General features: G+C 58.8%; 3 protein-coding genes across 6 annotated transcripts; 1 reads left to right on the top strand and 2 right to left on the bottom strand.

Annotated features, from left to right (window-relative positions):
• Positions 1–365: 365 nt before the first annotated feature.
• Positions 366–16070, bottom strand: Stx1a (syntaxin 1A). 3 transcript variants are annotated; one of them, XM_046422842.1, is made up of 10 exons: positions 15969–16070; positions 8493–8570; positions 8143–8242; positions 5809–5883; positions 5376–5449; positions 5181–5289; positions 4991–5064; positions 4213–4350; positions 1964–2074; positions 366–1751 (listed from the first exon to the last, which is right to left on the bottom strand). In XM_046422842.1, the coding sequence occupies exons 1-10, from the start codon at positions 15996–15998 to the stop codon at positions 1674–1676; spliced, it is 867 nt and encodes a 288-aa protein (XP_046278798.1). In that variant the 5' UTR covers positions 15999–16070; the 3' UTR covers positions 366–1673. The 3 variants fall into 3 exon arrangements, 2 of the variants coding, with proteins under 2 accessions (XP_046278798.1, XP_046278800.1); XR_009224737.1 differs by lacking the exon at positions 366–1751 and having other exon boundaries at positions 1964–2154; positions 4099–4350; XM_046422844.1 differs by lacking the exon at positions 366–1751 and having other exon boundaries at positions 1964–2154.
• Positions 16071–23169: 7099 nt separating this feature from the next.
• LOC131423336 (uncharacterized) lies at positions 23170–24374 on the top strand. Its single transcript, XM_058572243.1, has 4 exons — positions 23170–23280; positions 23595–23689; positions 23890–24048; positions 24130–24374. Exons 1-4 carry the CDS (start codon positions 23204–23206, stop codon positions 24372–24374), a joined length of 576 nt encoding a protein of 191 aa, XP_058428226.1. The 5' UTR covers positions 23170–23203.
• Positions 24277–26694, bottom strand: Abhd11 (abhydrolase domain containing 11). 2 transcript variants are annotated; one of them, XM_046422859.1, is made up of 6 exons: positions 26477–26694; positions 26178–26313; positions 25389–25633; positions 25065–25235; positions 24776–24957; positions 24277–24564 (listed from the first exon to the last, which is right to left on the bottom strand). In XM_046422859.1, exons 1-6 carry the CDS (start codon positions 26678–26680, stop codon positions 24432–24434), a joined length of 1071 nt encoding a protein of 356 aa, XP_046278815.1. In that variant the 5' UTR covers positions 26681–26694; the 3' UTR covers positions 24277–24431. The 2 variants fall into 2 exon arrangements, with proteins under 2 accessions (XP_046278815.1, XP_046278816.1); XM_046422860.2 differs by having other exon boundaries at positions 25389–25562; positions 26477–26650.
• Between the last annotated feature and the right edge of the window lie 1230 nt (positions 26695–27924).

Genomic DNA, 27924 nt, shown 5'->3' with positions numbered 1-27924 from the left:
TGTGAAGTGCAAACAGGCACTGGGCACTGAGCAGGGGCTGAGCCCTTCGTGGGTGGCTGGAGGGGAGGCTTAGGGCCTGGGGAGCTCCACCCTAGAGTTATATCTGTCCCAGGGATCAGGTTGCAGGCCTCGCCTCTGTCAAGGCATTGGCCACTTAACCTGGAGTGAGGGTGGGACTTTGGAACTGTCCTCATAGGAAAGGCCGGATGTTGCCCACTGAGTGGCCAGATGGAGATGTTGGCATGTGTGCCGGGGGAGATTGGGGTCCTTTGCATCTGAGCCCCTTCTGTTAATGCCCACGGTCACCCCAAGTTCTAAGGCCATGTCACTGCAGCCAGTGAGAAATGGCAAACAAAGGCCTGTAGTACAGATACAAATATTTATTCTACATAAAAATTCCACAAAATGGGCAGCTGGTTGTACCAAGACCTTTGGTGAAGGGGTGGAGGAGAAGCCACAGTTCAAGAAGGCAACACGGACAGTGGTCACAGTCACTGGGCGGGAGCAAAGCCGACAGATGCAGGGCACTCTGCACAGCCCCGCCCTGCTGCATGCACTCGCATGCACACTCCCTGCCTGTCCACAAGGCAGGGGTCTTGGGGGGGCACGCTCTGACCTGAAGCCCCAAGATGGCAGGGGAGGGAGGGAGCCCTCCGCGACTGGCTGCTGAATACTGCATCAGGGACACTGACACCATGTGGCACATCAGTGGGGGACAGCAAGGGCAGGATGAGACTGCAGGCCTGAGTGACATCTGGCTTCTGGGAGCATGGAAGAGCCGGGACCATTGTCCCCAACATGCAGTGCTGGCTTAAGGTCCCAACTGATGAGGCCTGTTGGGACAGTGGCTGACCCAAGCTGCAGCCTTCATGGGGAAAGGCCTGATGGAGCCTGTTCTGCCTTCCCAGCGCCAAGGGTCACCCGCACCTGGGCACGAGCCAGCCAGCCTCTTCTGGGGTCCCATCTTCCAGTGGGTTACCTGGGGTCCTGCCTACCCCAAAGAAATTGCTCCTGGGGCTGAGGGCTGTGCAAAGGGAGGCTGAGGCCGAGGACCTGCTGGGCTTTGCCCCAGGTAGGAGAGGGAGCCTGATCTTGGCGAGCCAGCAGCCATGGCACCCTGAGCCTCCTGGCAGTGGTCAGCTAATAGAGGCTTAGTGCTGGGCTATCCCTCAGGGGCACCCTCCCCTAACCCAAAAAGCAGCACCATGTGGTCAGCTGGTCCCCACCCTTCAGGGGGCTCGGCTTGGGGGAACAGCTGGAGAGGCCAAAGGATAGAGAAGATGGGCAGGTGAGGTGGAAGCCAGGTGGGGATCTGGAAGCAGCCCAGATCCCAAGCCAGGGCAGTATGTGCCAGCTGCCAGCCCTGCCTGGTCAAGGTGGAGCAAGCTGGGTAAGACCTGGGTCTTCTCCGCATGGATCCATCCCTAGCCCCCCATTCTTCCATGCCCTGCTCCCCTCTGCCTCCTCTACAGACACACACTGTCACAAATCATGCACACAACACGGCTCAGGGCAGAGTCAGGAGAGGGAAGCCCAGGGCAGAGAGGGGCAGTATGGGGTGGGGTGGGGGCGTCTGAGCCAGGAGGCGGGGTGGGAGGGCGACCCAGCCAGGCAGCAGCAGCCAGGGCTCCTCGGGATGGACCGTCCAGAGTGCAGCGTCAGGTGGGTAGTTTCTATCCGAAGATGCCTCCAAAGGTAGAGGCAATGACGATGCCCAGGATCACGCAGCAGATGATGATCATGATTTTCTTCTGCAAGAGGGAGAGGCAGGCATTGCTGGAGAGGGACTAGAACGAGGACCAAGGACCAGAGGATCTGGGGGATCTCAGGGAAGGGGTGACAGCCTGGGAGTGTGTAGTGATGGGTGGTGAAGGCTCTGGCTGGAGCTTGGTGGGGGTGGAGTAGCTGCAGAATGGGGAGGGTGCTCGATGGACCCCAGCTCCAGTGGGTGCTCGCTACTGACCCGGCGCGCCTTGCTCTGGTACTTGACAGCCTTCTTGGTGTCAGACACAGCCCTCTCCACGTAGTCCACTGCGTGCTCCACATTGTACTCGATCCTGTCAATCATCTCCCCCTGCAGGGCCAGGGGTGTCGGGGCTCCAGAGGGCTCCCTCTTCAGGGAGGCGGCTCAGGGCAGGACACCAGAAGAAAACCCTAAAGGGAAAGAGAGAAGGGGGCTTGGGGAGGCCCAGCTGCAACATCTCACCTGTGACCCCCAGGCAAGGCACCCTGGCTGGGCACACAGGCTTCTGGAACAACTCCCACCTCTTCCTACAGAGCAGCCATCTGGGGTTGGAACCAGCCATGCAGTCTCAGCCAAGGGATGGGGACTAACCATGCAGAGAATGCTAGCTAGGACCCTGACACCTCCCACCCCGATGCCCAGCAGAGGAAGATGGGTGCAGGAGTGTGTGGGCTGGAGTCTGACCCTGCCCTGGCCACAGCTCATGAGGTGACTACTGATGAGTCCACACTCCATCCTCCTTGGGTACAATGGTTCCATCCAGTTCTTGTTTAAGACCCCTTTCCTAGCCCTGGGCCCTGGAATCTGGCCTCATGCTCCTTCCAGGGGCCAATCTGACTTTGACACAAGACTCCAGGCAAAGGTGTTTGTCCTCCTAGGAATCAGGCCAGAAACTATGCAACTCCAAGAAGAAAATGTAGGGTCAGCACTCCAGCATACAGGCTCAGCTACGACTCTCTCAATAGGACCCCTAGAGCTCAGGAAATAATGCCAAGAATTAATAAATGGGATGGCATCAAATCAAAAAGCCTCTGCACAGCACTCCTCAGTACTGTATCCTGAAGAATTAAAGTCATCCTACTACCGTGACACATGCAGACCGTGTTTACAGCAGCACAATTCGTAATAGCCAAACTGTGGAACCAGCCTAGGTGTCCATCAATGGATGATGGATAAAGAAAATGTGGCATTTATACACAATGACATTTTACTGAGCCATAAAGAAAAATGAAATTATGTCATTTGCAGGAAAACGGATGGAACTTAAGAACAATAAGTGAAGATGGCCAAACTCAGAAGGTCAAAGGTTGAATGTTTTGTCTCATGTGGAAGATGGAGAAGAAAAAGAAAAAGGAAGGGGGGACCTCATGAAGCTCCAAGGGCGAGGAGCCGGCAAGGAGGGAGGGGAGGGGGACACCAGGGGTAACAGCAGCTTGTAGGAATGTGTAACAAGGAATCTCGCCATTACCTACGACTGTAACCACCACGAGAAAACCCAGGGGAAAAGGCAAAGCTGTGACTCCCCCTCCAACTCCATGGCCTTCACTCGTGACCACGTCACCATGGTCTGTCTTTCCAGGATGCAGCCTCCCCACTTCTGAGTTCTTGTCACTCCCATACTAAACACCCCCCATCGAGAGGCACCTCCAGGTCCCAGCACAGCCTACTGAGGCGTCTCCATCGAGCAGGGTCTCCCTGCCCCGTTCCTCAAGTAAGTCCAGCTCCTGCCTGGCTGGGGACCTGGGGAGTGCTGATCCCCTGGCCTGGGCCAGCTCATCTCTCCTCCCCTGGGAAGTCTTCATGGCTGGCTCCTTTCATCTCTTGGCATCAGTGCAAATGCCCCTCTTCTGGCCTTCCCTGACTCACTCCATGCTTAGAGGCCATCAGGTCACCCAGCATAGTGCCCCCACATGTGGCCCTCAGACCAGAAGCACTGCATTGCATTGCTGTTGGGCTTGTGAGAACGCATGTCCAGGCCTCTGCCTCAGCCGCCCAGTCTCTGGGCACGGGGACCAGGAGACCTGCAACAAGCCTTCCGGGTGACCCCAGGCACTTCCAAGTCTGAGCATCAGTGTTGCACTCTGCCTCCCCCTAGTGGCTCCTGAGCACCTGGTGCCAGAATATTCCACTTGCTCTTTACTGATGCTGCTCTTTCACTCAAGAGCCACTGGCTCCAGGAAGCAGGTCCTTCGCTGCTATCCCTCCAGCTCCTAGAAAAGCATCTATCTAGTCCATGGTGGCCCCTGATAAACAGCCAAGGAACAGACAGGCAGGGCTGGGGGTCATGCAAGGCCATGCAGAGGAAGGGGTGCACAGGGCCCTAGAGGCACTGCCCACAGCTGGTGGCTTGTTACCTGAGGACTTGTTCCCTCCCGAGCAGGGCAGCGTGTTGGACAGAAAGGGGAAGGTCAGTGCAGCCCTGCGTGCTGCTGGGGACTGGGAGGCGGCAGCGAGGACTGGGCACTCACCTGGCTCTCAACGAGCATGGCCATGTCCATGAACATGTCATGTAGCTCACGGATGCTGTTCTCCAGCTTGATGATCTCGCTGTGCCGGGTCTCAATCTCGCTCAGAGCCTGCTTCGAGATGCTGGAGTCCATGATGATCTAGGGGGTGGAGCAGTGAGCTGAGGCCTGGGGCCCAGGATGAGGAGGGCAGAGGCCACAGAGGAAGGCAGTTGGGATGGCAGAACTGGTCTGGAAGCTGGGCTTCCTCTCCAGCCACGACCCTCCCGCCTCCTACTGGTCCTCCATTATATGAGCTGTCACCTAATTTCTCTGTGACTCAATTTCCCACCTGTAATAGGGCTGATAACACTCCCCACCTGTGCCTGCCACATGGTGAGTGACAGTCCTTAAGCTGCCTTTCCTCCACACCCCTCCCTTCTGGAACTCACACCCAGTGCCACCTCCTTTGGGAGGTTCCTCCTGCTTGGCAGGGCACAGAGCTTCACTGGAAAGTAGAGATGGCCAAATGTCCTCCATGAGAGGAAGCCGGTCCTGAGGATGATGGGAGAAGCCCAGGCAACGATCAGGGACAGCAAGGAAATGGGTCCAATTGAGGCACCAAGGGCATGGGTCTCGCAGCCACTCTCCCTACATTTATGTGACCTCAGCCTGGCCCCTTCCCTCTTCTAACACCTGCCCTAGGGTGTCTGTGTCCAAATAGACCAGGCCCAGTGCTTTGAGCACACAGCTGGGATGAGGACGGGGCTAGTGTTGGTAGGAGAGGTGGGGTCACACTCACCCCAGAGGCAAAGATCGCGGGGTTCCCACTCTCCAGCATGTCCTCCAATTCCTCACTGGTCGTGGTCCTGCCGGCTGCAGGTGGGGTCACTCTGAGCCAGGCCCTCTCCAGGGTGCTCACTGGCAGCCCGGGCCCCGCCCCGTCCCTCCAGGCCCTGCCCCATCCCTCCAGGCCCGGCCCCACCACTCACTGATCTCCAGCTGCCTCTGGATGCGGCCCTTGCAGCGCTCACGGTAGTCAGACTGCGTGGCGTTGTACTCGGACATGACCTCCACAAACTTTCGGGACAGCGTGGAGTGCTGGGAATCCAAGACAGGAGAACAGGTGTCAGGCCCACCTCGACCTGGGGCCTCAGGTGCCCGCCCGCCCTGGAGTCCAGGCACACCTGTGTCTTCCGGATCCTCAGGTCTGCGGAGGAGCGGTTCAGGCCCTCCTCCTGCTCGATGCTCTGCTCGATGCCTGGGGGTGGGGGACACAGGGCTGCTGGGCCACAACCTGTCCCACTCACCACCGTCCCCAGCCCGCCCAGGATCTGGCGTCCCATAGCCAGCAGAGGTAGGGGTGGAGTGGTCTATGAGTGACCTGAATGGTGATACGGGAAGTAGAAGGGGGCCACCTGTGAGGCCTTGGGCACACCCCAATATCTGCATCTACTGGGTGCTGGGTCTGGTGGCTCCGACCACCCTCTGCCCCTGCTGCTCGATTTCTGCCAGGAAGGCCAGGGCCATGTCCAGAGTGGGATGCGCCAGGTGCTGTGAGTGAATAGGGAGCCAAGACCCAGTGCCCCCCTCCTGGAGGGGGGTGATCAGTGGACTCACTCTTCAACTTGGAACGAACTTTGTTTGCTGTCTTCTTGATGTCGGACATGAGCTCCTCCAGCTCCTCCTTGGTCTCTGGGGAGGCACGAGGGGTGGGGTGTGGATACCTGGGTCATCCCTGCCTATATTTGGGGTCTATCTCCCTCACTGTGGGCCTGGAGGGGGCCTCCCCTCCCCTGGGCCAAGGCTCTGCCTGCACCCCCCAATCCCAGGCCAGGCCTGGCAGCTGCAGCCCACACCCCTTGCACTGCCTTCGGAGGCACCTCCTTCCTCCTTCACTGGCTCCCTCACCCCCTGGAGATAACAGATGGGTCTAAATTTAAGGCAGAAATAATTGTGGAGCAGCTGGCAAGGCTGGAGTTGGCACCGGGGAGCATTTACTCGACGCCTGCATGAGTCGGAGGTGGGGGTGCAGGCTCACCTCGCCGTACCTGGTGGCTCAAAAGGGCACGTGGCCAGCCAGTGGGGCTGACACAGGCCAGGCTGGGAGGAGCCTCCCCCAACCTGCATCCCCTGGAGTCTCAGCCACAGGTGCCTGATAGGACAGATCGGGGTCTCCTCACAAAGCCACCCCACCCCCAGGTGCCAAGCACCATGCAGCAGCTGGGGGAGGAGGCACCTGGACTGTGGGGGGAGCTGAGGAAGAGGTCCAGAGGCAGGTTCCCTGGACACAGCTGGCCTGGAGGTGACAAGTGGCTGGGGCCATGAGGTGAAGGAGGAGGAGGGCAGTAACATGGTGCTCTGGCTCTTGTTCCAACCAGGACCACCCTCCTAGGCTGGCAGAGGCCCTGGGGGTGCACAGCTCGGCCCTCCCTGAGGGGTTGGCCACCTCCGCTGGGGTGCTCCTGGCATGCCCAAGCCCTAGGCAACCCCTAGGACTCCCCAGAAGGTGGGACTAGAGACCGGTCTCAACGTGGTGTCAGGAAGGGCCTAGGCAGGGGTCATCTCCCAAGGGGAACTTGAGTGGGGTGGAGCAGGGTCTCCGTAGAGCAGGGGTGGCGCCTCCTCCGTGCAAACAGAGGGAAACTTGGTTACCAGCTGCTCTGACGTCTCAGCCTCTTTTGCTCAGACCCAAAATAGCCCAGCCAGATGGCGGCCCCCAGAGGCAGCAATGCCAGCCTTGGACCAGGAAAGCCCCCCCACCCCCTGCCAACCTGCCCAACTCCGCTCAGCCCTGGCGCCCCATGAAGAGCCCCCTCCCCTTGCTGCATGCCTGGGTCTCAGCCAGGTCTCGACTGCTCAGTTCACAGGCACGGTCCCCATCCTGGCACACAGTGGGAGAAGTACAGACAGTGGCACAGGGGCCTGAGGGTGGCTGCTGAGAGGCTCCACTGCCCTGCCACCCCCTGGGGCAGTTGAGGGTGCTCTGTTCTCACTCACAGTCACCACCTGACCCTCGGCAGGAGCAATCACACAGGGTCATGCAGTGACTCAGGTACAGATGGGCAGAGAGACACATCATGACCTATCTGTCCTGGATACATCCCTGGGGAGGGCGTAAAGCATGATAGTTGCACTGGCATGTCCCCTGCCCCAGAGGTCCCTCTCCTGTGCTTCCTCATAGGCCTCATGAGCTGGCACCTTCCAGAGAAGCCGGAGGGGCAGGAGGTAAGAGGGCTGCAAGGAGCAGAGTGCCTGGAGGCATTAGGGTCTGGGTCCAGCCACAGGGGGCCAATCTCTGCCAGCTTGGGGGGGTGAATGCCCCTCCAGGGAGACGATCCTGGGCGGGCTGCTCATGGCCGCCTGGCGCACAATGGTGTATTAATCAGTATCTCAACAGGAATGAGAGGGCCAGGGCAGGGGAACCATCAGGGGACAGGGTGGAATCCCGGAGTACACAGGCTCCTTGTGCAGAGGGAGAGGTGACTTCCTGGACCCGTGAGAATGCCCAGCTCCTGGGTACCAAGTGGCCAGGTGCCAGGGCTGCCAGCTCTTGCCGGAAGCTCTGCCTGCCTGGCCGGCATGCCCTCCCACAGCAGCCATCTGCTCCCCAGGGAGGCGGCCAGGGGCGGGGCCAGCAGGACGGCCTCCTATTGATCAGAGACTGCTCCCTCCCTCTCAGAATCCTAGGCAGGGCAGTGGCCAGACCTGTGGCCTTAGGAAAAAACCAGGGTACTCAGGGAGGGTGGTGCTGATCACGTGACCCTCCCAGGCCACAGGAGGGTGCCCCTCCCACCACCCAAGACTTCCTAGGAGTCCCAGATCCAACTGGTGGCCGTGGGCACTGGCCCCTTGACCCCAGGACACAACCGCTGCTTCATCAGCCACCTGCAGTGCGGGATGCCAGGGTCTGTACCCCTGCCAGTCCTGGCCCGTCCCCAGGCCCCCACTCACTCTCGTCAGGGTTGGGTGAGGCCAGGATGGCACTGTGCTTCCGCTTCACCTCCTCCACATTCTCTGCAATCTTGTCGATGAAGCCCCTGATCTCCTCCACCTGGAGATCAAGGCCAGGGGGTCAGAAAAAAGCCCAGGAGGGATGGCATGGGCCCAGGGCCTGCTCAAAACTGGACTGGGCGGGAAGGTGGGGGGGTAGGCGTGAGCTCAGCTCCACTCTGAACTTCAACACCTCTGCCCTCCAGTAGTCATTCACAGGTGTATTCGGGCTGCTGGGCCCGCTCAGGGGGGAGAGTGGCCACCCAAGTCTTGGCAGGGCACAGGGAGACGCAGGGTGGGCTGGCTCCCACCTGCTCGAAGAACTCATCCATGAAGCGGTCTCGGTCCACGGTGACTGTGACATCATCATCATCGTCGCTGTCCTTGGCCTGCACAGGGTTGTGCATAAATGAGTGGACCCATGTAAGATCCCCAAGTCCCACTGGACCTGGGACCCCAAGCTGCAGGGCATCTGTGAGGATGTAGCAGTGCCAACCACCCACCTCCCTCAGGGGGGCCTCTGGGCAGGGACAGGGACAGTCCTGCCTATGCTCTCGTCTCTCAGCCACAGTGAGACCTGGAGTATCCCTGAGCATGCAGCCTAAGAGAGTGGCCTTGGCTGTCAAGTTGGTAAAGGGACCAGGTCTCCACCTCCAGACTAGGGACTCCCTCCCAGTGGCTCAGAGGCCCTGCCATGGGGCGGGCAGCCCAACCTTAAGGTGCAGTCCCCCGACTCAGTGGCCCCAAAATTGAAGAGAGCCCACAAGTTGGCTGGGCCTCTGGCTGGCCCCTCTAGGTCCCCAGGCTGGCTGGGACAGACTGCCTGCCAGCAGGTCCTCCTCTCTCCAGCCCTGTGGTCTTAGTTAAGCCCAGCGTTTCCAAGGTCCCTTCCTGGTTGGCCCCTGCTGGGGAGCCTGCCGCCCTCTGGGCCTGGGCGTCACTGAACCCTGCCTCACAAGGTGGATGCCACCTCCACAGCACCCAGCCAGGCCCGTGTGATGCCGTCTGTGAGGCGCTCTGTTGGGTGTCAGCCTGGCCATCTCAGGTTTCTTAGGGCTCTCACTCCTTGTCAGCCTCCATGTTGGACCCAGATGCTCCTTCCTTCCAACACAGAGCGGGGCCAGCAGGCAGGAGGGGCAGGTCACTTCTAGGCCATGGTCACAGGTGTGGCCCCACCCCGCTGCCCCAAGAGCACCTGCGCGATAGCCACCGGTCATGAGAGGGGGAATCCCGTCTCTGCTGTGCTGGCCGCAGTCATGACTGTCCACCTGAAACCTGGAGTCAGCCGGGGCCAGCCCATTCTGCTGCCCAAGGTCCCATTCCAGAGCCGAAGCAGGGAGAGGCAGGGTGGCTGCCCAGGGCAGGGGGCACTGCCTCTCAGACTGGGGCTCAGGGCCTCTAAGGGGGCGGGGGGCAGGCACTGCCTGGCTCTCTCTTCAGGTGGGGGTCAAGGGATGAGGAAATCTGATGGAACCATTGGGCTGGGCCCAGGACAGACACTGCCCACTGAGGGTCATCCTTCTGTCTGTTTGCACCTCTGTGAAATGGGGACACTGATGGCTGGCTGCAAGGAGAGGACTGAGGAGGGTGGACGGCGGAGATGTTCAGGGGCCCCACCAAGACCCTGCCATGTGGGGACCCACCAAGAGAGGACAGGAGGCTGGGAGCTATCTGGAGGCAGCTCCAGGGCCTCCTCCCATCAAAGATCACACCTCCTCCCCCAGCTGCTAAAATAAACCCCTGCTCCCTCTCCCCACAATGTGTGCGGCTGCTGCCAGGTGGCTGCCCCTCCCCCAGGCCCACCCAAAGACACAGAGAATCGGGCACCATTTTCATACTTGTGGACCAAGCCAGACCCAGGAATCGTCAGAGAGCATTTTCTAGGGAAACTGAGGCCCAGGGCAGCCCCAGGAACCCCACTCTATCCTGGGTGGCCAGGCAGGTTGGGAAGTGGTCCCAAGGGTTCCTGCCACTAGAGAATCCTGCCCCCTCTGCTCCTCTGGTGCCGAGAAGGATGAGGATGGGAAAGGGTGGAAGGAGAGGGTTCCAGCTCCTTTTCCAGCAAGAAGAATGTCCAGAGGTGACAGGCAGTGCCAGCCCTGCCGAGCCCCTGGGATCTGGGCTGGCGCCTCTCTGGACCTCGACCTGCCCATTGGTCAAACAGGCCCCATCCTCTCCAGCAACCAGTGAGCGCCAACCTGCCCTCCAGGCCTCCCTGTAAGGCCGAAGGCTGGAGGAGGAAGTTCCTGAGCCAGAGCTGGTGGCGGAGGTGCACGGCCTCCTCCAGGCCCTGACTGAGAGGGCAGAGCTGGAAGGGGCCCAGGTCCACCTTAGAGATGGCATTCAGGGTGGCCTCCAAGCCGATCAGGATTTAGGGCCCGACCTCACAGCTGCAGTCAAACCAGCTGTGGCCCCTTGAGGGGATGCTTCAAGGACATGGTGGACACCTTCCCCTCAGGACCTCCCACTCCTCTGCCACCCTGGGTCCGCGCATTTCTCTGGCTCGGAATGGGAGGTGTCCCTCCCAATCAGGACCTTGCTCCTCTGGTCTCCCACACACGATCCACAGCCCTATATGAACCAGAGCTGCAGACTCTCAGGCCCCAAAGGACCTGAGAAGTCCCGTGGCCTCAACTTCTAGCCTCAGCTAGCATGCCTCCTGTGACAGAGAGCTCACTAGCTTTCCGGGGCATCTCTGCACATCTTAGGCAGACTCCACTGTTAGATATTCCTTCCCTTTCCTGTGGTTTGGCCCAAGGTAGAATTCCAAGGATATTTTATTTATAGACCAGTTCTCACTAAGTGGACCAGGCTGGACTTGAACTTGTGATTCTCCTGCCTTAGCCTCCCAAGCAGCTGGGATCACAGGCATGTGCCACTGTGTCCTGCCTCCTTCCTCTTTCTAGATGGTCTACTTTTATTAATGTAGCCAGAAATGATACAGGTGATCGTGTAGTGCTTCCCAGCAAGGAAAAACCTAAGCCTTTTCCCACCAGTGTGTGGGTTGGATTTGGGGCTCAAGTGAAGGACTTCTTTCCTGCTTTGTGTCTTTGTTTATGCTCTCTGTCACAGGAGGCATGCTAGCTGAGGCTAGAAGTTGAGGCCACGGGACTTCTCAGGTCCTTTGGGGCCTGAGAGTCTGCAGCTCTGGTTCTTGTAGGGCTGGGAATCGTGTGTAGGAGACCAGAGGAGCGAGGTTTGTGAGACGCTGGTGGCTCTTGACCGATGCTCTTTGCAACCTCAACTACATCCAGGCCAGAGCTTATGGCACCTTCCTAGAGACACCCTCAGATAACTCAGACCCTCGCTCAGCTCACTGGGCGGTGAATTAAATGCAAGCCCCTGGGGTGCTGGATATCAGAGCCCTACCTGCCTCTCTCACCTCCCAACCCTCCCACATGCTTGACCAAGACAGAATGGGGTGATGTGGTGAGCCTGCTCGTCCTGGTGCCTTGGCCAGGGTGGGCGCCGTACAGGCTCGTGAAGAGGGCAGCCAGGCATTGTTTGGGGGATTGGGTCTCCAGCTCCCTTGGGAATCTGCAGCCCCCCGAGCGGCAGCAGAAAGTCTGGAAAGGGGGCTGGACTGGATCTGAGGCCCTGCGAAGCCCTGATGTGGAGGTGACAGCTGGAGTTGTAGGGCAGCTGCAGGCTCAAGGGCCCAAGTGGGCTGGACAGATGTGCCCAAGTACCACATGGGCATCTTGCCAGCCACCTGGCCAGCGCTCGACTCCACCTTTCTCCAGAGCCCCCTCCTTAAGCCCCCAGCTCAGAACCCACTCTGCCCCAGGCCCCCAAGCCAGAAATCTGGGGGCACCCCGTTCTCCCTCCTCACAGCCACCAACCTCCCATTTGTCTGGCTGGGTTTTCTTTCTTTCTTTCCCTGCCACCCCTCCTTTTCTGTGGTCCAGCAACAGAATCCCCTGCTCCCCAGGTTCCACCCAGAGGGCTGAATGGGGGCTGTGGGGCCGGGCTGGTGACCCCGCGCCCCAGGGCAATGCTGCTGGCTCTCCTCCTCTGGCCAAGCAGTCCAGCTCCAGCCTCATCTCCCCAGCCTAAGCTGGAAACCAGGGCTGCCCCCAACACAGAGGCCATCAGAAGACCCCCCTCGGGAGCCACGGTGGGCAGAAGGCCCCAGGCTTGCCCTGGCTGCTGCGGGCAGGCCCAGTGGTCTTCCTGGCAGAGGCTGCAGGATTCCAGGACAGCTTCCTGACCTGTGTCTGATTCCTTGGCCACGGCCTCCAGCCATCCCGGCGATGGCGCCTGGCCAACCAGCAGGTTGATTCGTCACTGCTCAGCCCAGCGCCCGCTGCTGTCTGCCTCCGGGGCTATTTTTTTCCCTTCCTCTTTTTAATGACTAATCAAAGTCAATACCACTAGTGCAGCAAGGCCCAGAGACCAATCAGGATGTGCGAGAGGCCACTCTGGGTCTCCAGGAAAGCAGGCTCCCTCTGTGGTCCGGCCTCTCTCCTCCCCACCGCTGGGTCTGTGGTCTGGGTGCTCCCTGTGCCTCCCATGCCAGGTCCCCAGGCGGCAGATGCCCCTTCACAGGGCCCCAGAGAGTTCAGGGAGGCACTTCCGGCCCTGGAAAGGGGCTGGGCTCTGCTGTGTGACCTTGGATAAACCCCGGGCCCTTTCTGAACCTCACTTTTGTGGTGCTTAAAACAGGAGGCTAGACTGGACAGACCTGCAGGGCCCCCTCCGTCTGCACCCTGGGTGGGGGGATGTGCCCAAAGTCCCTGTTTATTCTGAGGTCCTCAAAGGAGCTGATGGGAGGGCAGGAGGGAGACTCTGCCCGGCTCCTGTTCCTGCCTCCTCTGTGGGCAAGGAGTACTGGCTCCATTGTACAGATGGGGAATCGAAGCAGCTGAGGCGGCAGAGGCCAGCTGGGGGCTGGGGTTCCTGGCTGCCCCAGGGAGCCCAGCCTGCTACAGACCTCAGGGGGCCCTGGGAGGCCCTGTGCAGGGCCACCAGCCCGTGTCTCTTGCTTGGACAATCCGAACCTTGGCTTTCCTCAGCTGGCCCCTCCTTTTGGATCACCCCTCTCCTCCTAAGTCCAGCTTCCCTTTCTGGGCCCTCCCAGGGTCGAGGTGGCCCAACCCGCCCTCTGTGGTCACTCTTTGCCTCCTATGGCAGCTCCCACATGACCCGCGTGGCCCAGTGTATGCAGGAAGGTGTTTGGGCGCTCTGGGGAGTCCCCTGGGGGAAAGTCAGGAAGGCCTCTGAGTCGGGGGGTGGGGGCAGCTACATGCCAGGGTGTGGTTGTCTGGGGAACCCTACCCCCAAAGTCTGCCCGGCTCTGTCACCCATCTCCCCTCTGAGGTCACCTGCACCCCAGGGGCTAACCTTCAAGTCTCCTCCGAGGGCCTGCTGCAGAGTTGAGGCCCCCACCCTGGTCCCCATGGTCCCCTCACTATGGCCTACAGAACAGGGAGGATCTGCCCAGGACGGTGGGGGCTGGGGAAGGCTGGAGGGCCGGGCCTGGCCTGCGGAGCTGAGGAAGCTCGCCAGCTCCTTCTCCAAGTGTGACTTTTATAAATAAGCTCCCGTCGCCTTCCTTCCAAATGTGGTGGCGTTGGGTGGGGGAGAGGAGGGAGGAGGAGGAGGAGGAGGGAGGCTGGAGGCTGGGACCATGACAGCTGCTGTCCTAGGCGCTGCCTCTGTCCAGCCTGGCCACCACTGGCCTCTTCATTCCTAGAGGTCCTGGGGTTCAAAGATTCCCCCAAATATGCAGCTGAAGTCAGGGGACTGGGGACCACACCTCTCGCCCTGAGAAGCTGGGATCTAGGTTTTCCTATTTCCATTTCACAGGTGGACGCCCCAGGCCTGGAGAGAGAAAGGGACTTCTAGGAAGGACTGACTAGTCACCCCAGCCAGAGAGGGCTCCTGCCAGCCTCCCTGGAGCTGCTAGAAACCCTCCACAGCAGGGCTGGTGACAATGAGGTCAGCCTTCATGGGCTCTGAGTGCCTAGGGTGGGGCTGGGGTGCCTGGAGAGAGCGCCTCAGACAATTCAAAGCCAAGTCAAGTCCCACTGTCTGAGGGACCACTCAGGCTCATCTGGGAGCAGGGCAAAGATCTGGATTCAAGTTCAATCCAAGCTCTCTTGGGGCTCCCCAGTCCCAGCCAGGTACCAGCAAGGCCCCTTTCTAACACCCCTCCCTCCATCTACCAGTTTTCCAGTGCCTCAGTCTCCTCTTCAGCAGAGGGGATGATGGCCGATGAACCAGGGGCCGCCATCAGGTGTATGGGACTCTGTGCCCCTGATCACTCAGCTCCCACGCAGTCCCTTGAGGGACCAACCAGGCACCCTGACATGGACAAATACAGCTCACAGCTGTTCATCCTGGGCTGACACGCTTCCGACTCAACACTGCTAGGAAACTTGAGAGCAACCGCAAGGGCTGCGGGGAAGCATTTAGAGACCTCAGACGACAGGAGGGGCATCTTCTTCCTCTGAGACCTCCTGGGGTTCACAGAGGGGCTGGCGGGGCACTCAGCCAGGAATAAGGCAGGTGGTATGGCATGCTGCAGCCAGGGACGTGGAGGTGGGAGAACACCCCGGGCTCTGTCTGCCCAGGAGATAAGACTGGTACAACGGGGGCACAACAGGGGCACCCCGGGCACAGAGGCAGTTAGCCTCTGGGCAGAGCACAAGCCAAGGGGTCAAAAGCTCAAGGACACTTGAAACTTTGCATATAAGGGGACCTAGGGCTCGGGGGCTCTAATTGGGGCACAGACGGAGGATTCTGGGGAGCCACTGAAGTGGGGTGGCACCCACAGATCAATGGGTGGGATCAGTCAGGGGATCAGATGAGGCAACCTGGTACTGAGCCTGACTGGCCCCTCCCACAGGCAGGCTTCATTTCCTCCACTGCCCTCCACAGCCCTCCCTGCCATCCCTAATTGCAGAGGCCAGGGGAAGGGGAGCCCCGTTGACGAGGAGCAGGTGGCAGGAGATCCCCGTCTGGGCTGGGGGTCAGTGGGCTCGGAGTCGGAACCTCTGTGCATCCTCCCACTGCCCCCCGAAACCCCGCCCCTGGAACCACACCCCAGGGGCCTCCAGACACAGGTGGAAAAACAGACGGAGGTCGCAGGCAGACCAGGGGATCCGGGAAGGGGCTGGAAATGCCAGGCTGAGCTCCCGGGAAGCCTGAAGGTGGGCGGGGAACAGGTGTGACCCCCTCCCCAACCCAGGGTGGGCAGAGGATCCGACCACGACCTGGCGGACGGGGAGCCACAGGTGCTGGGCGGGAGCCACAGGTGCTGGGCGGCAGCCACAGCCCAGCACCTGTGGCTCCCGCCGACGAGGCCACCCGCACCCGGGGCCGGGCTCCGCGGCTGGGCTCCGTGCGGGGGGCCGCCCCGGGCCGGTTCCCACTGCGGTCCTGCCGGTCCTGCCGTGTTTCTACACCGAGGGGGACGAAGGCTCGGCGCGAGGGGCAGTGGAGCTACAGAGGCAAGACCTGCTCCGCTGACGAGGAGAGGTCAGGCTTCCGTCCCGCCACCGAAACCCCACGACAACCCCTGGGCCCCCCAAACCAGGGGCGCCGGAAAGTTTGTCCAGGACCCCAGGCCCCGGCCTCCCGTCCACGGCCAACGCGGCCGAGCTGGCGCGAGCCCATGACCCCAAGTGGGTCCGAGGGGCGGGACCCCGGAAGGGTCGGGGTCCCCGCCCGCAGGCTCCCTCCCGGGGGGCGCCCGGGCTGTTCCCCAGGGTCGTGCGAGGCGGGCGGGAGAGCGCGGCGCGCTGGCGCCGGCGGACAGCGGCCGCGCGCGGGGCCGGACTCACCGTGCGGAGCTCCTGGGTTCGGTCCTTCATGCTCCCGGGAGTGGCAGCGGCGCCGGCTGCAGCCGAGTGAGCCCCGCATGCGCGGCGGCTGCCCCGCGGCTGCGCAGCGCCTGCCTGGCCCCGCCCCGGCCCCCGGGACCCCGGCCCAGCCCAGCCGGCCCCGCCCAGCGCCATCCGCGCCCGGCCTGGCCCCGCCCCCAGCCCGCCCCCAGCCCGCAGCCTGCGGTGTCCTACCCTCCCCAGGCAGGATCGCTTCAGAGGATGGAGTCCCAGAGCCCTTGTTCCTCCCCTGCCCCAGCCCTCTTTCCAGTCGGCCACTGGGCGTCCTCGGTCTGGACCCTGGATCCTCACTCCAGAGCTTGTCACTTCGCCCCGGTTTGGCTAGAGATTGGAACTCCCTCCTTGACTTTATTGACTAGGGACCCCCTGCGCCCCTTCCTTCCTTTACTCAAAGTCCCCCCCCCCCCCCCGGAGAGTTCCAGCCTCTGAGCCCCTGCTCTTCCACTTCTCCCATCATCTCCTCCAGACACAGGCTCTGGGCCCCTCTTTCCCCAAAACTTCTCAGTTTAATCTGTCCCATGCTGGGTGACCGCCCTTTTTTCTTTAGTTTCCACGCCTAGCAGAATGTAGGAAGCCCTTGATCTTTGGGAAAGGGAGATTTAAGCTACAGGTCCCTCCTTCCCCTTTTCCCACTTCCCCAACCCTGAGCCCCAGGCCTGAGGTCCTACTTCCTATCTGGAAGCTGGAGCAGCTTAGACTGGGGCCCAGGTTCCTGCTGGATCAATGGGAAGATCTTAGTAGTACCTGCGGAGGACTGGAAGTGGGGGGCTAGTCGGGAACAGATGTAACCTTTAGGTCCCTGCCAGCATCTGTTGCAGGAGTACACGTGCACGCACACATACATACACTCACACCAGCATCCCCTCGAGTCCCAGCTGTCTTCTGTGTAGTGGCTCAGACCCTCTTAACCTCAAGCCAAGCACTCCCCTTTGCCTTTCCCAGGGCTGCCAAGGCATTACTCTGGAGCCTGTCCAGCGCCTGCCGCCCAGTGTGTCTGGGCCTGGCACCTCTCCCAGACTTCCGGCACAGGTTAGCTGGCTGAGAGACAGGCTGGGGACACACTCCAGCCTTCCCTTCTTCCTTGGAAAATCTGGCCCAGGGATGTAACCTGGCACTGAAGACAGTCTCACTGCTTCTAGTTGTCCAGGTTTCAACCTTGAATGCCCTGCAGAGGCGGTGTCCGGGGCACCCCATGTGACTGATGAGAAACGAGGACCCACCTGCTAGAAGACCTTGCCCAGGGTTATAAGGAACAAGTGGCAGGGGAGGCTGCCTGGCTCCTGGTCCACTGAGCTTTCCTAGAGACCAGTCTGGCTGTCTGGGAAGTGGAGACAGCTCCTGGCCTCAGAGAGCCCTGGGGTCACCCAGCATCAGTCATTGAGACACATGAAATGGTTGCATCAAAGAAGAATAAAGAAAGGGGTGGGAGCCCTTCACCGTAAACTCTGGTTTTCTGATATAAACCTTATACTTTATTCATTCATTCATCAAACACCACGTGGGAAGCCATGTGCCGGGGCCCCTGCTCTGTACTGAGGGTGGTCCTGGTGAAGTAGGGCACCCAGATCTGGTTCTAATATGAGAGGGAGCCAGAGTGCCTTCCCAAAGGGTGACTGCCAGCGAGGATTGTGACCTAGACAACTGTCATTGAGTGGGATGAGGTCACAGCATCCTGGACAAAAGAAAGACACAGGAAGTTGGGCGTGGTGGTGCACACCTGTAATCCCAGAAATGGGGCAGGCTGAGGCAGGAGGATTGCAAATTTGAGGCCAGTCTCAGCAATTTAGTGAGAACTGAAGCAACTTAGTGAAACCTTGTCTCAAAATTAAAAAATAAAAAGGCTGGAGATGTGGCTCAGTGGCATGCACCCCAGGGTTAAGCCCCTGCTACCAAAAAAGAAAGAAAAGAGCAGGGGCAGGGGGAAGTGGGCATGCTTGAAGCACGTCAAGGGTTTGCTGTGGTACTAAGTGAGCCTGAGTGGGCATAGGTGGCACACAAGGCCAGGGAGGCAGGCCTTGAATGCTAAACTTTACTGTGTAGAGAAGGCGGAGCCTTGTGGGTTAGATTCCCATTCCTTTGTTTGAAAGGTATTTATTGAGCATCTACTCTGTGCTGGCTACTCTAGATTCTGGGGATAGAGCAGAAAACAAGCCAGACAAATAGTCCTTGCCCTCGTGGAGTCCTTGGTCTATAACATCACGGTGACGATAATGTGCTATAGGGAAGATAAAGTAGGAAATAAGGAGTAGAGACTGCTGGGGCTGGGGGGGGATTTTAAATTCGATGGTCAGGTAGGCCCTTGCTGAGGAGGTGGCGTGTGCGGAAATTGAGAAGGAGGTAGGAGTGAGCCATGTAGGGAGGAGCACTTTGGGTGGAGGGAACAGCTCGCATGAGGACTGAGCTTGCCTGGCATACCTGGGTAAGGACCAGGAAGCCAGGAGGCCTGGTCCTCGCTGGACTACAGGGGGCAAGGACAAGCCCATAAGGAGTGGAGGGATGTAACCCTTTCTTGACTTTAACAGCCTGGCTCTGGGTTGAAAAGGGACAGATGGGGGTTGAGGCAGAAGCAGGGGCACCCCCTAGGCTCGAGGTGACAGTGCTGGCCCAGGGCCATGGAGGTGGTAGTGGTGAGAAACGGTCATATTCTGGGTACCTGGGAAAGGTGGCGCCAACAGGATTAGCCTCTGCAATGAATGGGAAGGAGGTGACTTCAGACTGGGACATCTGGTGTTCGAGGGGTCTGCTTCCACGTGCAGGGGGGTCGCCCGGATGGCCCATGTGGGGTCCCAGCAGGGGCTGGAGGCTCGGAGTCAGGAATAGTCTTGCTCAGGTGGAAGTGGAAGTTATAGGCCACTGTCCAGGGAGTGCGTGTGTGCGTGTGTTCACGTGTGCGTGTTTGTGCGTGTATGTGTGTGTGTGTGTGTGTAAGAATGCTCCACCTGGAATGTTTCCTGACAATGGATGGATGGAGACAGAAGAGCCAGAAAAAGGGCCTGGGCTGAGTTAGACCCTGTGTGGAAGATGCCATGGGTCCCCCAGGGCAGCTGACCTCCTGGAATCTGGGGCACTCCGTGGAGCGGGGGTGGGGGTATTTGGACTGGAAGTGGCTGGGTGGGGGATGGGGAAGGGTACTCCAGGGGGTAACCAAGGCAGGGATTGTGAGAGGGGGGCTCATTCCCCCTGGGGACTAGTCCCCATGCCACGCCCCCGTCCCCCCCCCCCCGTCTGTTCTTCGATGTCCTGTTCCCACTGCAGTGAAGGGGGCAGCTGTAAGCCCCAATACCGGCTTCTGTTTCTGCCTCCCACTTGTGTGTGTGGAACTGGGGTGGAAGTGAGCTTCACCCTCCGCCTTCCAACAATTTTTTATTTTGAGGCACGGTCTCTCTCAGTTGCCCATGCTCTTCATCATCATCTGCCTCGGACCCCTGAGTCACGGGGTTCCCAGTATGCACCACCACTCCTGGCTGTCCACGCCCATTTGTTCTGGGCAGTGAGCTTTCCTTATTGCCTGGGCAATAGGAGGTCCTGGTATGTCAACGTGACTTGCCATGTCCTCTGTGGCCTGGCCCAGCCTTACCACCATGAGCAGTTGCGTGCAGTGCCCACCCACTGCAGTCCCTACAACCCATGGCATGCATCCTCTTGGTTTCTGCAATGTCAGTGTCCCAAGCCTGTGTCCTTCCTCCCCCATGCATGTGGCTGTGACCCCTAGCCCTTCCCCCTAGACATCACCTCCTCCAATCATTCCTCTGTGAGAGCAGGAGGATGAGTTTGGGCTCCTTCTGCATGTCCCATGAAGACCTAATGACAGCATTAACTGTCAGGCACGGACAGTGTCTGTCCCTTCCTTAGACTCAGGAACTGAAGGGCAGGAACCTGGTCATATTTCACTGATTCCCAGAGTTTGCACATGTATTGTTAAAAATTCGCACATTTGAATGAGCAGTGTTCCCATAAAGGAGCCCTGGCTGGGACTTTGGGGGCTCTCCAAGGCCCTGGGCGCAGTTTGAAGTTTCCATCCCGGGCTTGGGCCTGGGTGAGCCCAAGGCTGTTGGGATCCTGATGTTGGGGGCTGCTGCCACCTGCTGGACAAGGCCGGTGTTGCCTCCTCCCCGCGGCTCCTGCTTTGCACCTGTGTGCTGGGGCTGGGATGAGGTCACCACCTCATCCAGAAGCCCTCCGGCTGATGGGAGAAAACGCTGTGACAATGACAAGCCAGTGCTGGGGAAGTACAGGGACTGGAGGTCTGGAGCAGGAAACTTTTGTGAAAGATTCAGGAACAGACATTTCTGGGGCAAAGTCGTGAGGAGAACAGGAAGGGCAACTGACCCTTCGTGGCTGGTGTTTGCATGCGTGTGCGTGCATGTATGTGTGTGTGTGTGGGGCGGGGGGTTGCTGTTGATGTTAAGGTTGTGCTGTTGCTGCTTTCTTGGGTCCTGCAGGTCTATTCTCTTGGGCTCCTTTCCTGGTCCTGACTCATTTATGGTACAAAGCACTGGTCACAGTGTGGGGTCTTATTTAGCCATTACTGTGACCCTCTCAGGGAGGCCACCCTACTAGACCCATTTTACAGATGAAGACAATGAGGTTCAGGGAGGCACCCACAGACAAGGATGTGAAGGGTCAGGTGACAGCGTTTATAAACCACCAGCCCAGCAAATCCCAGCTGTTTTGAGCACAGACTTCCAGTCCCCTGTCCGAGAGGCAGCTGACTGCCACTTTTGTTCTCCCCGGCCCCTGTCCACCATTAGTCCAGAGCCACCATCTGCCTCCACCCGAGGCCCTGGCCAAGCCATTATGGGGAGCAGGACTCGGGGGATGCAGGCAGTTGAGACAGCACTTTGGGATGAAATTCGCTCTATGCCTGAATATAAATCTCTCTCTTCCTTTTCCTAATGAGGAGATTAAAAGAGAATTGGCCTCATATTTTAATTTAAACGTTTAGAGATGGAGATGAATAATTGAATCCCTACTTAGGATGAGTGGTTAAAATATTGAAAATTTAAATATTTAAAGTCCTATATTTCAAAGGAGAATTTTATGTGGAAACAAAGCTTTCCCACTCTCCTGGTTTGTGAAAGATTTTTTCAAACCCTTCCCTTGAATTTCTGCCTCCCCTTGACATTGAAAGAATCATGTCTCATCCCAAGCGCCTCCTCCGGGACCCTTGACAATTGTCTCAAACCCATCATTGTCATTTTTGCTTGGAAACACAGCGCTTTTGAACCCATCATTGATGCCGTCACTCACTGATAATGAGATCCCAAATCCCGAGCATGATCAAGGTGGCTGTTTTACATTTAGGTATGTGAATATTTGGGATGTCCTTAGGGTAACTGCGTAATTATGTAAAATGGTCCTTTCCCATTCCTTCCCTCTCCGTCAACTTTTTCTCCATAGCAGTTCTTATAATATATGTACTTGTTCATTTCTTTCTGTCTGTTTTTGGTACAAGGGACTGAACTCAGGGGGTGCTTAAACACTGAGCCACGTCCCCGGCCCTTTTTATATTTTATTTTGAGACAGCGTCTTGCTAAGTTGCTTCAGGCCTCACTAAGTTGCAGAGGCTGACCTCAAACTTGTGATCCTTCTGCCTCAGCCTCCTGAGCCTCTGAGATCATAGGCATGTGCCACCATGCCCAGCTTGTTTTTTTTGGTACTAGGGATTGAACCCAGGGACACTTAACCACTGAGCCACATTCCCCACCCTTTTTTTATATACTTTATTTAAAGACAGGGTCTCACTGAGTAGCTGAGACTTGCTTTGAACTCACAATCCTCCGGCCTCAACTTTCCAAGCCACTGGGATTTCAGGCGTGAGCCACCTTTTTATGCTTCTTAATCAACTGGCCCACATTAACACCCCCAGTCATGTTTCCAGTCGACGTTGGATAGAACGCAGCATTCATTAAACGCACAACAGTGGTCCAATCAGAGGGAGGATCGGAGCAAGACCAATGAAGGACTATCTACAAAATAACTTCCCTGTAAACTACAAAAATGTCAAGGTCATGAAACTCAAAGGCTGCAAATTGTTCTTGATTGAGGGAGACCAGCAAGATGTACAATCAGGCATAATGTTTGATACCATAATAGAATATTTAACTGCAAAAGCTTTTTTTTTTAACATCAAACAGCAATTTGACACTGTTTCAAAATAAAAAGTTTAAATGTTATCGAGTGTTAGCCCTTGTCCTGGCTCTGACAGACAGCCTGCAAGATTCACCTTGGACAAACACCTCAAGAATCCCTGTGGCTGATGGGTCTGAGGGGCCGTCTCTGTGCTCCCACCTGGGGACCACTGCCACCCTCTTACCACCGTGCCCGAGCTTCATCCTTCCTAGCCCTGGAGCACCCTGGGAGCAGGGCCTGTCTGCTCATGGCAGAGCCATACTCAGGGTACAGGCCAAGCCCACCTCTTGACCTGGGGTACAGTCACAAAAATCACTGAGACTGGCCATTGAAGCAACCCTCACTGGGCAGGACCAGAGATCAGGAGTCACAGAGGGTCTTAGAGGAAGCATTTACTGCTTAGGCTGAGTTGGAAACACAACCCCCAAGACACAATCTTACTGCAAAGGCCTCTCAGTGGGGATGAGTCTCCTTATGAGTTTTGTCACTCAATGTGCCCATGGAGACAGACTGTCACTGTAGGTGATATGGGGTCCTGAGACCTGCTCTCTAGAGTGTAGCAATGCAGTTGCTGCCTGCCATGGAGGGAGGAGGGACAGTCAAGTTGTCTAGAGGGCTGGGTGCTATCTGAAATCCCATGGACTCAGGAGGCCGAGGCAGGAGGATCGCAAATCCACAGTCAGCCTCAGCAATATATCAAGGGATTGTTAGTCTGGAGAAGTCTGCCACAAATAAACTTTTTTCCTTATTTCCTGTGAGGTGAGATCAGAGCTGTGTGGGGACGATGCCATTCCAGGTATCAAGGTGACAGGCCCTTCATGGGGGTGGGGAGGGGCTGCAGCATCTTGCTGACCCTGTCATCACAAGAGGCAGTAGAAGGGAGGCCTGTGACTGGGCAGGAAGGCACTGGCACAGGCCACTGGGCAGGATGCAGGACAGGAGGGAGGGGCCCTATGCTCCTTGTCCTGGGCCTGCCTGCTGGGGCCTGCCCACTGGGTCCCGCCTGCCAGGGAGTGCCTTGCCTGGAAGGGAGGGCAAGGGCCATGTCCTTTCCTTGCCCCACCCTGCAGACAAGAGTCCCCGTCACCCGGCCACTCTTTCTGTCCAGGGCTCTCAAGGGGTAAGTGTCCTGAACCCACTTACCTTCTCCTTTCCTGAGGAGGGGGTGAGGACTCCTGTCTCTGGGGGCTCAAACACCCTGCCCATTCTGCTGCCCTGAGACCAAGCAGCAGTGTCACCTGCCGCCCTCTCGGGTCTGTGCTCTACTTCCCAGCAGCCACAGGCCAGGGTGCTTGAAGCCGGTACAGGGCACCTCAGCTTCCTCCCCTCCTGACACCAGCATCAGGGTCAAGGCCAGGGCAGAAAATTCCAGGGTGGGACACCTCATTTAGCGGAGCCCCAGATCACAGTCCCCTCCTCTGTCCCCTACAACAGAGCCCAGAATCTCCAGCGGCTGGAGCACTGGGGGCCATCCAGACAGAGCCTTCTCTGGACCAGGTCCTGCAGGAGCGGGATGAAGCCATCGCCAAGTGAGGACAGCTGTGGGGACTGGGGTGGGTGGGGAGAGGGCCACACTCAGGGCCCCTGCTGAGTGGGCAGGGACAGGGCCATCCTCAAGCCTCTGCTTGGGGGGGGGGGGCGGGGGAGTCAGGCGATCCTGGAGAAAAGCCACTAGAACACCCACAGTGTGGCTAAGGCTGGGGCTGTGGTCACATTTGCCCACCGCCAGGGCCCAGAGCCTCAGGCTGCGGTCCCTGCGACCTGCAGGAAGCGGGCAGTGGAGGCCGAGTTGGACACATGCAAGGCCAGGCTGCGTGCGGTGGAGGCCCAGCTGCTGGAGGTCCTGGAGGAGAAACTGAGGCTGAGGCAGGAGGTGGAAGCCTGGGAGGTAGGTTGGGGATACCAGCTGGGCCTGGGCGGTGTGGGGAGCCAGTCCAGCACCAGCCCTGAACCTGCTCTCCTGCCCCAGGAGGACATGCAGCAGCTGGTGAGGCAGCAGGTCCAGAGTCAGCTGCAGAGAGAAGCCAGGGACGCTCAGGGTGCCCATGGGGTCCCTGGTGCTCCCAGGAGCCCCTGGGCCCGACTGGGGCGCTGGTGGTGAGAACTCGTCGGAGGATTTTGGGGAATTGTCTTTATTCATTAAACCTGGAGGCCTCGCCACTGCACACCCCCGTGCCCTCTCAGTACGCGCCCGAGTCCTGTGTGGCAACATGAACAGGCTGCAAGGACACGAAGCCTGGGACCTCCTGCTCCTCTTGCAGGCAGCACCTCTTAGACCAAGAAGCTTTGGACAGCAGCCATGAAGTCCTGGGGGCGGTCAGCATGAACCCAGTGGTTGGCGTTAGGCACTGTCTGTATCCGGGCGCCAGGAAAGAGTCGTCTAATCTCAGGGTGGTGACTGGGACTGGGCATCACAGAGGCAGCCATTGAGAAGGAGTAAATGGGGACAGAAAGGGACAAGCAGGGGTAGGGTGGGGAGAGAGGGAGAGCCACCTGAGTCCACATGCCCAGTGGTTTCCAGGCTCTCAGGTACCCTGTGCCCACACCCCAGTCCTCCCCAGGCTGGGGGGCTAAGGGAGTAAGGTGTGGCCCTCCTGTAGCTGGGGCTGGCTTACCACACATAATGGGAACTTCCACCAAGGAGGAAGAGAGTTGGCCCAGAATAGGGTTCCTGTTGTGGTGGGAAGTTCATAATCTCATCCAAGTGCTCAGCCAGGGCATCCAAGTTCACTCTCCATTGGAAGTGCCCATCTACCTCCACCAGGTTGGTGAGCAGGAACTGCCGCATGGCCATGTCCTGTGGGGGTCTAAAGTTGAGTGCAGGTGGGTGGCTCCCTGTGAGGCCACCACTCTGCCCTTGACAGATCCTAGTCTCAGTACCATCAGGGAGCTTGGGTGCATTACCTGGACGGCATGGCTGAGTTGCTTATCGGCCAATTTTCGAGCCTGGGAGCGGGGCATCTTATCTGGGATGTCTATGGACTTCATGGCAGCCACGTAGGTCGCAAACTTTGAGGTGCCTGTGGTCTTCACTGGGCTGATGTCCACTGCAATCAGCCGTTCTACCAGCTCTGGCTGTGGGAGATAATTGGACTGGGGACCAGTCTCAGAGCAGGCCCAGTTCCTGGAGCCCAAACTTGGCCCTCTAAGGCTTATGAGTCCCAGGTCACCTGCTGGGCATCTAAGGTCTAAATTGGAGGGAGGTAGCCCCAGACAGGGGCGGCTCACCCTCTGGAGCGCCAGCAGCATGGCTGTCTTTCCTCCCATACTGTGGCCAATGAGGGCACAAGGTGCCAGGTCCAGCTGGGGCAGGAGGCTCTGCAGGTCCTGGCACATGGCCTCATAGCTCACATCTGGGCTGTGGGGGCTGTCACCATGGTTCCGAGCATCTACTGTCAGCACCTGGGGAGATGGAGCAGCACAGGTATCCCAATAGGGACTGCAGATCAAGGTGGGCGAGTCTGGGGACAGACCTTGAGGAGGGGGAAGGGCTCAGATTGTGAGAGTGCCCAGTGCCCAGACCCAAGAGGTCCAGATGGAGAACTGGGGATGCTCTGCAAGAAAAGAGAAGGCCCAAGGGGTGTGACCACGTCTCTGAAGGAATGGGCTGGCTAGGTGTAGCCCCGGAATAAGTCCAGAAGGAGACTCCAAGAATTTCCAACAGAGGAACGTTAAGAGGTGGTGAGCTCCCTGCCGTCCCTGGTGAACAAGCAGGGACTTTCAAAGGGAGGGTGTTGGTCTTAGCTCAGTGTGGAGCAGGCCAGTGGAGATCTAAAACATGAACGAAGGATGGACAAGTGGCAGCATGAGGGAATAGGAATGGGGAGTCCCTCCAAGGCCTGGGTTCGCCGGAACAGCGAACTCATCCTTGGAAGGACTTCTTCCATTTCTGCTTCAGGGTTACAATGTCCAGAAAACTGCCACTCCTCAACCAGGGCCCCCAAAGTGAGGGTTAGGGACTGGCCCCGCCCCACTCCTAGGCCCCGCCCCTAAGCCCCGCCCCACCCGGAAGCTCACCCTCCGGCCTGTCTGCTGGGCCAAAGCCTTGGCAATGGAGTTGAAGTTGGTTTTGCTGCCGAAAAGCCCATGCAGAAGGACTATAGCCGGGAGGGTCGTCTCCCCGTCCAGAAGCCTGTAGGACAGCGGTAGCGGCCTGCGGGGACGATGGGGGGAGGGTCTGAGTTGGGAGAGGGGGAGGGTTGCCGAAGGAGAGACGGGGGAGGGGGTGGGCCCAAGGGGAGGAGGGGCCGTTAAGGCCATCGGGGCTGGGCGGGAGGAGGAGCAGAGGGCACCACTTCCCAGTGCCCTTGACTGACCTCCGCTTGCCCTCCCTTTGGCCGTTGCTGCTGCTGCGTATGACGGGCACCCTCGAGAAGCTGGGAGTGGAGGGACCGAGCGCCCCACGGGGAAGCCTGCAGGATCGGGCCCAGCAGAGCATGCCGGCTACTACCCGGCACGCACCTCGCAGGGGACGGCCTGCCCACGCTCCGCCTCCCGCCTTCGCACGGAGCCCTGCCCATTTCTGTCTGGAGCCCCGCCCCTCTCCTAGCCCGCAAAGAGTCCATCGAGTCCCCGCCCCCTGGTTGTGTCCCCTTACGTAATCCCAGAGACCAGTCCGCCCCCTGGCCCCGCTCCGTGCGTCTCTACGTAATCTCGGCAGGCTGCGCTCGGCCGTGCCCCTGGCCACGCCCTGGGCGGAGCCATCCGAGACTCTGGCTCCGCCCCTCCCCGCCCCGTCGTGCGCTGCTCTACGCAGGTGGCACAGCGATCTGGGAATCCGGTCTGCTCCGCTGCACACCGCCCCAGTTCAGAGCGCGAGCTTGCGCGGCCTCGGGGCGGATCCTTGGCAAGCCCGAGAGGCTCTGCCTTGGCCGGCGCCCAGCCCCCACCTGGCTTCTTCATCTGTCCTCACGCACCGCACTGGGTGGGTGCCATTCTTTCTATGCCGCCGGCGCGGGGGTGAGAGGCGCCAGGAGTGGCTTCTGTCGTCCGGGCGCCAGCTTGGTGGCGCCATGCTCCACAGCTGGGGTTCGACGGTACGGGAGCACTTTATGCGTCCTGAAGTCCCCTCTAGAAAGAGCTAGGAGGAGCTCTAGAGATCACCTTCAACCCCTATGGGCTTTTCACAGAAAATTGAAGTGCAGAGAGGGTAAAAGATTTGTGCAAGAAACAACCAGAATTTCGGTCTGGTCCCTTTCCTGATGCGAGTCAGGGCCGAGACTAGGGTCAAATCCCAGCCAGATGTTTGCACTATTGCGATCATTTGCTGGACAGATCGGCACCCTGCCATTTAGCAGCAGAGTAACAGGCAATCCTCATCTTTCCACCCTCAGAACTTAGCTCATCTTGCATGGAAACCACTTTTTGGGCTAGGTTGCTTCAGGTCTCAGCTGGCCTCCCCTGCAGTCCATCCTTTAACACTTTCAAGAGTAGCTGCTTTTGATTTTTTTCTTTCCCAGTTGGTGTCATCAAGGGGTCCTTCTGCTTAGAAGCCTTCAGGGACTCTCTGTCCTTAAAGTTAGGAGTTTAAATCAAAGCACTCTCAGGCTCCCCCAGTGAGATCCTTCCCGCATTCCCTTTTCTGGGGCTATGTTGGCCTTCCAGAATCCTGCCCATCTTTCAGGGCCCAGGATAACTGCCACCTCCTCTCAGTTCTTCCCAGATTTCCTGAGTTGAGATGAATCTTTTCTACCCCGTGTCCTCAAAGCATTTGTCAAACTCCTGCACAGTTCTCTAGAGCTGGCCTTTCCTGTGTCTGCCCTAG

Source organism: Marmota monax, unplaced genomic scaffold (assembly GCF_021218885.2).
Source record: "Marmota monax isolate L192 unplaced genomic scaffold, Marmota_monax_Labrador192_F-V1.1 WCK01_AAM20220418_F8-fsc00237, whole genome shotgun sequence".
NCBI classification, from domain to species: Eukaryota; Metazoa; Chordata; class Mammalia; order Rodentia; family Sciuridae; genus Marmota; species Marmota monax.
This window is presented reverse-complemented; position numbering and strand designations above follow the sequence as displayed.

Excerpts from the sequence above, each read along its gene's own strand:
- Stx1a (XM_046422842.1), bottom strand. The coding sequence starts at position 15,998 with ATGAAGGACCGAACCCAGGAGCTCCGCACG. Across the intron at positions 5,065-5,180 it reads CCAGAGGCAGCTGGAGATCA|CCGGCAGGACCACGACCAGT; the intron begins GTGAGTGGTGGG and ends CCCCACCTGCAG. Across the intron at positions 1,752-1,963 it reads ACCAGAGCAAGGCGCGCCGG|AAGAAAATCATGATCATCAT; the intron begins GTCAGTAGCGAG and ends TCCCTCTTGCAG.
- LOC131423336 (XM_058572243.1), top strand. The coding sequence starts at position 23,204 with ATGTCCTTTCCTTGCCCCACCCTGCAGACAAGAGTCCCCGTCACCCGG. Across the intron at positions 23,281-23,594 it reads CTGTCCAGGGCTCTCAAGGG|AGCCCAGAATCTCCAGCGGC; the intron begins GTAAGTGTCCTG and ends CCCCTACAACAG. Across the intron at positions 24,049-24,129 it reads AGGAGGTGGAAGCCTGGGAG|GAGGACATGCAGCAGCTGGT; the intron begins GTAGGTTGGGGA and ends CTCCTGCCCCAG.
- Abhd11 (XM_046422859.1), bottom strand. The coding sequence starts at position 26,680 with ATGGGCAGGGCTCCGTGCGAAGGCGGGAGGCGGAGCGTGGGCAGGCCG. Across the intron at positions 25,236-25,388 it reads TGCTGCTGGCGCTCCAGAGG|CCAGAGCTGGTAGAACGGCT; the intron begins GTGAGCCGCCCC and ends TATCTCCCACAG. Across the intron at positions 24,958-25,064 it reads AACTCAGCCATGCCGTCCAG|GACATGGCCATGCGGCAGTT; the intron begins GTAATGCACCCA and ends AGACCCCCACAG.